The sequence below is a fragment of the Geotrypetes seraphini genome, chromosome 6, assembly GCF_902459505.1.
Source record: "Geotrypetes seraphini chromosome 6, aGeoSer1.1, whole genome shotgun sequence".
NCBI lineage: Eukaryota > Metazoa > Chordata > Amphibia > Gymnophiona > Dermophiidae > Geotrypetes > Geotrypetes seraphini.
Genome location: NC_047089.1, coordinates 181,115,013 through 181,125,943, shown reverse-complemented (window position 1 = coordinate 181,125,943; position 10,931 = coordinate 181,115,013). Strand labels below are relative to the sequence as shown.

General features: G+C 45.5%; 1 protein-coding gene across 6 annotated transcripts in view; it reads left to right on the top strand.

The window, feature by feature from the left end:
- Positions 1-3,430: 3,430 nt before the first annotated feature.
- The window catches only part of CNNM3 (cyclin and CBS domain divalent metal cation transport mediator 3), a 143,386-nt gene continuing 135,885 nt past the window's right edge, over positions 3,431-10,931 (top strand). For all 6 annotated transcript variants that reach the window (XR_004539801.1, XR_004539802.1, XR_004539800.1 and 3 more), the window contains exon 1: positions 3,431-4,834. Coding sequence is in view for 2 of the 6 variants with exons in the window: in XM_033947886.1 (XP_033803777.1) it covers positions 3,472-4,834 (1,363 nt within the window). In the remaining 4 variants the exon portion in view is untranslated. The remainder of the gene's footprint in view (positions 4,835-10,931) is intronic.

Below are 10,931 nucleotides of genomic sequence, written 5' to 3'. Positions count from 1 at the left end.
GGTTATATTTCCTAGGCTTCATCCTAACATCCTTTTGGTGCTAGAGTCTAGTCACTGCCTTATCACACTGTTTTCCTATTTTGAGATCAACAGCTACCACGTCTCCTGTCAATACACATAAGTATCTTACTCATCTGTCAGACTGAATTCATGACTTTGCACTTACTACTTGGAATCTTAATTGGCAATCATTTGATCATACCTTTTGCTCTCTTACACATTCCCTGTGCTCTTATGGTCTTCATACTATTGCAAGGTTTAGTGTTCCTTGCAAAAAGGAAGAACTTAATTCAGTTCATCTGCAATATTCACAGTACTGAACAGAGCTGATTCCTGAAATATTCCACTAATGAGCATGCTTTCCACTAAATGAATTCCATTTTCCATTACTGTGTTGTTTACTACTACTATTAATTATTTCTAGAGCACTACCAGAGCGCTGTAGAGTCACAAAGGAGACAGTCTCTGCTGCAATACTCTTACAATCTAAAACAGTGTTTATCAGCCCTGGCCAATCAGGTTTTCAGGATATCCACATTGAATATGCATAAACTTGATTTGCATACACTGCTTCCATTATATGCAAACTAGTGTTTAAGCTTGTTACATTAATGGGTGCTAGAATATATGTCTGTCTGTCTTTCTTTCTGTGTCTCTCCCTGCCCCTGTCTCTCTCTTCCTTTATGTCTCTCTCCCTCCCGTTGTCTGTCTTTCTCTCTCCCTGGCCTCCTTTGTCTGTCTGTCTGTCTTTCTTTCTGTCTCTCTCCCTGCCCGCTATCTTTCTGTGTGTCTGTCTTTCATTCTCGTGTGCTGCCTGCCTGTCTTTCTGTCTCTCTCCATGGCCCCCTTCTGTATCCCCAAAACAAACCAAGATTGCTCCCTGGCCCCTTTCCCTCTCCCCCCCCCCCCACTTCCCTGTGCAGCAGCAGCATTCCCCCCTTCCCTGTGTAGCAGCAGCAGCAGCAGCAGCATTCCCCCCCTTCCTTGTACAGCAGCAGAATTCCCCCGTCCCTGTGTACCAACCCCTTGCCTGCTCCCCCTGTCATGCAATAGCCCTTCTCCCTTCCTTTTACCTCCCCCCCTGTCCAGCAGCACCCATTCCGTTCTCCCTATCCTGCAGTAGCCCTTTTCCCTTCCTTTTCCCTCCTCCCGTACAGCAGCACCCCTTCCCTGCTCCCCCTGTCCATACGCCCCGCAGAAATCTACTTGCCTGGGGATGGTTGCGACAGTGTCATAAAACTATCCTTGATGAGGAAATTTTTCATATAAAGCCTTTATTTAATACCATGTTTAACTTCAAATAAAAGCGCTGCGCAGTGCTGTTGCTGGCCTCGGCGTCTTCTGTCCACTGCAGCCAGCCCTAGCGGAAACAGGAAGTTTTTATTTAAATGGTTGGCACAGCTGAATATACATTGGGTGGGTTAATTAAATATCAGGCCATATAGGAGAGATAAAGAGGAGCTAGTCCTCAGAGCACTATGTGAGCATCACAGGATAAACCTAAAACATGAATACAACGCAGTCAGCTGCGGAATGAGGGCGGGCCACAGTGGAGAGAAGAGGGTGAGGCCAGCGGCAGCACGGAGCAGCGCTTTTCTAAGAAGTTAAATATTGCGGGCAGGTGAGCAGGCGAGAGGGAGAAGTAGATGCCGGCAGGGGTGCTTGTGCCCCCCTGTTCTGAATCAGCAGCGGTTTCTCTGGCGGTGACTGAGGGTGGGAGGGGGGAGTCGCCTGTGTGTTCCCTGTTTCCGTGTTCAAAAATGGAATTCGGCATGGACCCAGAGACCACGGTTGCAGGGAACACGTCAACCTAAGTGCGCATGCGCGCTTAGGGTTTTATTATAGAGGATTTATTTCACACATATTCATTGTGGATATCCTGAAAAACCTGATTGGCAAAGGGTACTCCAGGACCAAGTTGAGAAACACTGATCTAAACCAGCAAGACCGACTATTATGCAACCAATTTCTGTCACGTACCTTGTGTCTCACCCCCATCTTGCCTAACTTATTTAAGAAACTACTGTGAGTGGCAAGTTTCAGAAGCTTTGCTGAAATCCATTGATATCATAGACCAATGCAAGGCTGGGGGGGGGGGGCAATGTGGCCCCTGGAGCCTTTTGGGGCAGCTTTCATTGTCATTCTAATACTCTCTGCTTCTCTATTCAAGCTTAGGACAGAAAGGGGGAAATGGAAGGAAGGAAGAGCTACATGCTTCAAGGACATTTCTCAATAGAAGAGAATGCATGTGGAAACACCCATCCCCAATAAAATGTTTCAAGGCAGGCTGGAAGTGATGGGCATATGGCAGCTCTCCAGTTAATTGGAATGCTCACTGTCACAAGCTTGTGTTCTTTGTTAATGTTCACTACTGTGATAGTGTCTATCGAGATGTGTAAGAAATGTAGTAAATTTTAAAAAAACTCATCAAAACAAAAACTAGACATTCAAGCTTCAAATTCTTTAAACTGACTGGTGCTCATTGCTCAGAACCGAAGGTGGCAAGAAAAATCACAAACGGGGACGAACCCCTAAATGCGCTTTTCAGAGTCTATCATTGCACCATCTTATTGCCAGTGAAAAAAGATTTTTCATCGTATTCGTGCTGTAAAGATAAATATTCAATTCATAAAGTGCAAAAAATATTTTCAAATAAGTGCAAAGCAGTTCAATGACTTAACTTAAATGCAGAAACTTCTAAAAATGTTTCTGCATTTAAGTTGTCACTGAACTGCTTTGCGCTTATTTGAAAATCTTTTTCACTAGCAATAAGATAGTGCAATGATAGACTCTGAAAAGCGCATTTAGGGGTTCGTCCCCGTTTGTGATTTTTCTTGCCACCTTTGGTTCTGAGCACCACAGTGAGTTAGGATTTGAACGAAGCTTGAGTGTCGTTGTTTAGTTTTGATGAGTATTGCTCCTTCAGGACACTTCTTGTTTGAAAACATACCCAGTAGCGAGTGTGTAAATAAAAAATGACACCCATCTTTCCCTTTAACGCCTAATGGTATGTTGTGGTCCCCCCTTTTTTTGTTTAAATATGTTCATTCTAAAAAAGGTGCTGCACATGAGCCCATGGTGTAGCTTCCTCCCGCCTGCTTTACAGTCAGACCTGCAAAAGGATTATTGGGTGGATCTTAGGCTTAGAATCCATACACCCACTAGAAATGTCCCCCAAAGAATGTCATTGTAAATAACCAAGCGAAGTGTATGTATGGCAAGAAAGAGCTTCACTACCACGGCCTAAATCGGAATGGGAGTCACTGAACATTCTCCAGTCTAATTCAACTCCGCCCCACTCCTTGTTTACGACGGGGTGCAGCCTACCCCTTTAACTTTAAATTGTAGTCCCGCCTCATTTGCATCCCGATTGGCTGAAGTGGCATACAATGGGCCGGGTATTGGCTAGGAGCACCGCCTTTCAGGGCGGGGGCGGCAGTGTTACTGCTGCGGGTTCTGCCCCGATGTAATATGGCGGCGCTAGGGCTGCTGAGCGGATCGCTGTTGCCGCGGCTGCGGGGCATAGTTCTGCTGTTACTATTTCCTCAGCTAAGTACTCAAGCCAGTACCGAGTCAACACCCGAGGAAGAGTCACCGCGCCTGCTCGGCTTACGCCTGGAGGAGCCTGGCGAGCCCGGGGCTTCCATGAGTGGCGGCGAGATCCGCGTGCTGCCCGGCGCCGCCTTCCGCCTGCGGCTGTACGGTAACGGGCTGAGCAACGCCTCGCGGCCTTGGCTGGGCTTCGCGCCGGCTGGGGCCCCCTGCGCCCCTCCGCCGCGCTCGGGCGCCCCCCTCTGGCTACAGGACGAGGTGGTGTCGGCCGGGCCGCACTCGGTCCTGGTGACGGTGCGGGTGCGCGAGGGCGGCGGCGAGGACCGAGTGTACCGGCTCTGCAGCAAGGTGGGCCCCGGCGAGCGCTGGGAGCCGTACGCCGGGGGGGACGCGGTGCTGCGGGTGCTGGGGGGGAGCAGACAGGCGCGGCTTGCCCCTTGGCTGCTCGGGGTGTTGGTGGCCCTGCTGGCCGTCGCCTCGGCCCTGCTGCGAGGGCTGCAGCTCTCCACCCTCTGGCTCGACCCCCTGGAGCTGTGCGTGCTGCAAGACTGCGGGACCCAGGCCGAGCGCGCCGCCGCCAAGCAGCTGGCACCTGTCCGGCGCTGTGGCACGCTCGTCCTTTGCGCGCTCCTCCTCCTGGCGGCCGTGGCGAACGCGGCGGTGGCCGTGCTCTTCTACCTGGTGCTGGACGCGGTGGCGCCCGCCGTCTTCGTCGCGGCGGGCCTGGTGTTCTTGGTGGCCGAGATGCTGCCCTACGCCCTGAGCTCCCGCTGGGGGTTCGTGGTGGCGGCTCGCACCGTCTGGGCCACTCAGTTCTTCATGGGCCTCACGTTCCTGCTCGCCTTCCCGCTCAGCAAGCTGCTGGACTTGGTCTTCGGCCACGACGTCAGCACCTGCTACGTCCGGGAGAAGGTGGTGGACATGGTGCGCTGCAGCGATCCCTACAATGAGTTCGTGAAGGAGGAGTTCAGCAAGGGGGCCCTGCGGACCAAAACCGTGGAGGACATCCTGACGCCCGTCAAGGACTGCTTCATGCTCAGCTCGGGCGCCTTGCTGGACTTCAACAGGATGTCGGAGATCATGCAGAGCGGCTACACGCGCATCCCTGTCTACGAGGAGGAGCGCTCCAACATCGTGGATATCCTGTACGTGAAGGACCTGGCCATGGTGGATCCGGATGACTGCACCCCGCTCAGTACCATCACCAAGTTCTACAACCACCCGCTTCACTTCGTCTTCAATGACACCAAGCTGGATGCAGTGCTGGAGGAGTTCAAGCGAGGTAATGCTTCTGCCCCCATGAGGACAATTCTCTAGGCTAGAGAGCAAAGGGACTGACTTTTATGGCTGTGTAAATAGACCTTGCCTCTCAAAGTCACCTGGCAGTGTATTTGTTTTGAAGCGCTGTGTGAGCTGTCAGCACGGCCTTCCTCTTAGTAGTTGTGGGGAGGTAGTATTAGGGGTTGGTACTAGAGAATGACACGGTGACAAAATTCATCACCGTTCCCGTCCCCGCGGGAAGCCATCTTCATGTCATTCTTTAAGGAGAGAGGAAAGAATCGGTATAATTGGGCCCAACCATTGACCCGCAAGCTTTGCTTTGAAGAATGCTGGTGTAGAAGGACCGAGGTTGAAATAGACACTAGAAAATGACATGGGATTATTTCCCGACGGGAACGATGATGAATTTTGTCACCGTGTCATTCTCTAGTTGGTACATCACTGAGGTAACCTGGTTCCAGGTCATAAGATGCAGCTGAATCGGTGCCGATTTTTTCCAATTTCTTTTGAAAATCGAGAGAGACTGGGGAAAACAGCTGGAAAACCAGAACTGACTGAACCTGCCTCTTGACCTGGAGTGTAGTCATGATGATAGTTTTGTTCTAGTGGTGGTAAAGTGGGGCTGTGGTAGAAGGCAGTATAGTAAGTTTAAGATGTGGGAGAGGCTGGTAATAATTTTGATTTATGTGAAAGCTGAATGGTTAAAGCAGTGGTTCCCAACCCTGTCCTGGAGGAACACCAGGCCAATTGGGTTTTCAGGCTAGCCCTAATGAATATGCATGAAGCAAATTTGCATGCCTATCACTTCCATCATATGCAAATCTCTCTCATGCATATTCATTAGGGCTAGCCTGAAAACCCGATTGGCCTGGTGTTCCTCCAGAACAGGGTTGGGAATCACTGGGTTAAAGTATGGTCCTGCTTTTTATCTTGGAGTGTTTATAGGTTTTGCTTCCTCTTTAATGAGCCAAAAGAAAGGGATTTGTGTGAGCTTTCCTGACCATGCAGGTCAGTTTTTCTGAAGCGTCACATCTGGGACTGATAGTCTGTGAGCTCAGGAAAGCTGTTAGTCTAGTGCAGGGGTAGGCAATTCCAGTCCTCAAGAGCCGGAGCCAGGTCAGGTTTTCAGGATATCCACAATGAATATGCATGCGATAGATTTGCATCTCAAGGAGGCAGTGCATGCAAATCCATCTCATACATATTCATTGTGAAGATCCTGAAAACCTGACCTGGCTCGGCTCTCGAGGACCGGAATTGCCTACCCCTGGTCTTGTGAAAGAATTGGAGCTTAAAGCGAACTCCAGCATTTTTGGGAGTGATTAGACCACATAAACACTTCTCATCCTGTTCCTGTGTTTATCACAGATTATGTGGTACTCCTATAATGCTGCTAGGTGGGTGCACAGTGCTGTTTAGATACACAGTATAGAAAGTCCCTACTCCAGGAAGCTTATCTAATTGAGACACACAAACAAAACAAAAAATTACTTGTTAGGTGCCATTCACTTGTGTTTGAGTTGATGAATTACACATCTAAAAAGAAATCAGTTTTGTGCTAGTATGGTCCTTCCATGTCATCCCCTTGGTTGTTTTCAAGGTATCCAGCCATCTGATTGCAAGTTGCACCTCTTCACCTTCCCAAACCTTCAATCTTCCCAAACAATGATCTTTCTCTTCTGATGGTGTGACCAAAATAAGACAGTTGTAACTTTATCATTTGGGCTTCGAGTGACATAGCCGGTTTGATCTTTTCCAGAATTAATTTGTTCTTCTGGCAGTCCACGGCATGCGTAAAATCCTTCTCCAGCACCAAAGCTCAAATGAGTCAATCTTTCTATCTTGTTTCTGTATTGTCCAGCTTTCACATCCATAATTGACCACTGAGAAAATGAGTGCATGGACAAGTCTGCCTTGCCTTTGAATACGTTGTCAAGAGCCATCATTAAAGAGCGACCAAGTGCTATTCTGCAAAGTATTTCTTCCCTGCTAGTTGCTTTTTTGTTTACAAAAGAGCCCAGTAGATTGAAATCCTTTACAACTTCTATCACCTTCAAACTCAAAAATCTTCATCATTTTCTATGTTCATGATCTTCATCTTGTTTATGTTTAATTCTAATCCCATGTTAAGACTTTCGGCTTTGACTTTTCTCAGTAGATACAGCATGTTTTCATTGCTGCTGGTGATGAGTTGGGGGTTTTGCAATAAAACATATTTAGTGGGGAGGATTGTGATCGGGAAGAGTCATTGTTTTTGGATTTCATACCCTCCTTAAGTGCCTGTCAAAATAAGTAGAATTAAAAAAAATTTTAAACTCGGTAAATGCATTCAGGAAGGTAATTCTACAACAGCAGACCAGGAATTGATTTGCTGTTTTGGGTTTAGCGAAATCCTGGCATGCAGCTATATTAAACACAAAGGAAGATAGTAAGAGAAAAACACAATATTGTAAACCACTTTGATATTTATGAAATGTGTGGTATCAAATGTGGCAATAAACATAAAAGTAGAAATAGGGCCAATAAACAAATTACAGGTGCGATCTATTTTATTGGCTTGAAACATTTGACTAACTTTTGTGACTTATGCTTTCCATTTGGTTTGTTACAGATATACAGATACCAAGAAAACTAAGAAACAATAACGGGTTGTGCTAGGTCAAGGGTAGGCAATTCCGGTCCTCGAGAGCCGGAGCCAGGTCAGGTTTTCCAGATATCCACAATGAATATGTTTGAGATGGATTTGCGTGTACTGCCTCCTTGAGATGCAAATCTATCTCATGCATATTTATTGTGGATATCCTGAAAACCTAACCTGGCTCTGGCTCTCAAGAACAAGAATTGCCTACCCCTGTGCTAGGTTAATCCATTGAAGCTCAGCAGAGGGGCACATCAGTAACTTTGTTGATTAGAAGGGAGAAGGGATTGGGACTTATATAGCGCCTTTTTGTAGTTTCACAACCACACTCAAAGCGGTTTACATAGAATACTTTGTGGGCCATGTGCCATGTACACAATGCCTAATCTACCACTCAGCCTGCTATCTAGCACAGGGTTGTCTGATGTCAAGTCCTTGAGGGTCACAGTTCAGTTGGGTTTTCAGGATTTCCCCAATTAATTTGCATAAGATCTATTTGCATGCACTGCTAAGCTAACTGAATTCACCACATTCTCCGGCAACGAATTCCGGAGTTTAATTACACGTGTGAAGAAATATTTTCCCGTTTTGTTTTAAATCTGCTACTTAGTAGCGCTTTTCTAATTCCGCTATATCTTTTTTTGAGATACAACGACCAGAATTGCACACTGTATGCAGCCTTACTATAGAGCAATACAAGGGCATTATAACATTTTCATCTTTGTTTTCTATTACTTTCCTGATAATTCCTGCCATTTGCTTTCTTAGCTGCTGCCGAAAATTGAGCTGAGGGTTTCAATGTATCCTCAACAATGACACCTAGATGCTTTTACCTGGGCAGTGACTCCTAATGTGGAACCCTGCATTACGTAGCTATAGTTTGAGTTCCTCTTTCCCACATGCATCACTTTGCAGTTGTTCACTTTAAAAATCATCTGCCATGACGTGTCAGAGGAAAGGCCCTTCCAGGACTGGCTGCAAGAAGCCTGTTTGAGGCTGCCTCCTGCTTGAGTGGCTGCACTACAGGTAAGGGAGGGAGAGAACGAGGGGGTTTGCGGCTCAGGAACGCCACCTGCTTCTGGCACTTTGGGGCTTGAGGGAGGGAGGAGAGGTTTGCGGTTCAGGACTGCTGCCACATTGGGGTGGGAGGGAGGAGGTTTCGTGTCTCAGCTACTTCAGGATTGGCGGGTCAGGATGCTGATGTGCTGGTGCTTCAGGGGACACTTTTTTTTCACCAGCAATTTTTTTGCTGGTTGGATGAGAGTGCCGGTTAACTGAGATTCTACTGTATATTTTGGGGTTCTATATGAGCTCCTTTTATGCTTCTGCTGGCATATTTGTTGCTTTGTTTGATTGTTCACAGTTCTTTTTTTTTTTTTTTTTAGTTCAATAATTTTTATTGAGTATTTTGAAAAATACAGGGAGCATTTCAAATACATAAAAAGAAAATAAAGCTTTGTGTATAAAGAATCTGCAAATATATATTTAACTGTAGAGGACCATAGCAGTAAGAAAAGCTCCAAGTATTGGAACTGCTTGTGAAGACTATATGAGAAAAAGATGAGGGAGAACAGAAATAGAAATTAAAAGAGAAAGGAAAGAAAGAAGAAAAGGAAGGGAAGACAGGAGTGTCTACGAAGCAGAGCGTACATAGGAATCCAGGAATGACCAGGGTGATTTTTTGCTCTTCAAGTTCATGGAGGTTCGGAGTGTAATTTTATTCTCATATGCATAGGATTCAAATCTATGATACATACACAGAGAGTTCCACCAAAAAGTATAGTCTAGTAGCGAAGATGATTTCCAATTTTTCAGAATGTGCATGAGAGCAGTCACAAACATGGTATTGATGAGCTTAGGAGGACAGTTTGATTGTGCGAAACAGGGATGTTGAGAGCGAAGGATTATAATGTCCATAGAGATCTCTTCCGAGCAGTTAGTGATAGATTGTATGGTGTTCCAAATTTGAGTCCAAAAGGAGCGGACCAAAGTACAATGAAAAATCATATGATCAAGAGTTCCCTCCTCTTTCAAACAGTTCCAGCAAACAGAGTCTTGCTTTAAGTTGGCTTTCCACATGTGAAATGGGGTCCATACTGCATTCCACATAATAAAGAACATTGATTGTGAAACTCTAGAAGATGAAAGCGGGCGGTTTGTTGAAGACCAAAAGAGTTCCCAATCAATGTCAGAAAGCGGAGTGGTGAGTATAATATCCCAGTGTTTCATAGATTGAGGTGAAAAAGTGAAGGAATGATCTCTCAAAATATTATAGAAAAAAGATATAGCCTTGCCTTTTAATAGAGTCAATAAAGACCAATGGCGGATAGTATTTTTGGAAGTCATGAAGTCAAAACGTATATGCACAGAAGACAGCACTCCAATGAGTGAGAGCCACTGTGAATAAACAGAAAAAGGCAGCAGGTATGTGGAGCAAAGTATATCAAAAGGAACTGATGCAGTAAGAGTAGACAATTGATGGGCAAACCATATACCTGCCCGCTGCCATCGTTTCCATGAGAGGGATTTGCCATGGTTTTGGATTTTGGGATTATTCCAAAGAGACATGAGTGGGCTAACATTAACTGAGATCTCAGCTAATGTATCTAAAAGATGAAGAGCATGCTGCGTTGAACCCAACAAAGAGTACCTTCTCAAATGTCTGGGTACTGACACCGTTAGTAAGCAGGAGATGTGTAAAGGCGTGCATAAAAAGCACTCCATTTCAAACCAAGCAGGAGGATCTTGGGGATAGGAGTCAGTAACCCAGTAAGCTCCATATTTAGCTAGTGAAGCAATATAATAATGATAGAAATCCGGGAAGTTAAGACCACCGTTAATCTTAGAGGCTTTCAGCTTGGCGAGAGCAATTCGAGGTTTTTTCTTGTTCCAAATGAATTCAGATAGCTTCCTATTTAGCCAATGAAAAAACGACTTCCGGCATAGAAGAGGAAGCATAGAGAGAGTGTAATTAATTTGAGGTGCTAGGGTCATTTTGATGGATGCTATTCTACCCCACCAAGACAAAAAAAGTGGAGACCATCGAGATGTAGTATTTAGAACTAGATTTTTGACTTTAGATATACAGTGGTGCCTCACACAACGAACTTAATCCGTTCCAGGAGCAAGTTTGTTATGTGAAACGTTCGTTGTGTGAAACGCGTTTTCCCATAAGAATACATGTAAAACAAAATAATTCGTTCTGTAGCATAAAATATGCTAAGATGACATAAAAAAAGATAAATTTTTGGTTATTATTTTTATTTAGATACATCTAAAAACATAATTGTTTTTTAAAACAACACACATTTTTTAAATTTAAAGACAGACTAAGTAGAGTCTAATTTTACAGTGAGAGGGCAGAGTCTCAGCGGCAAAAACTGGGACTTAACTGTTCATTTTTTTTTTTTTCTACCGTGTTTCCCCGATGATAAGGCAGGGCCATCAAATAAGACAGCCC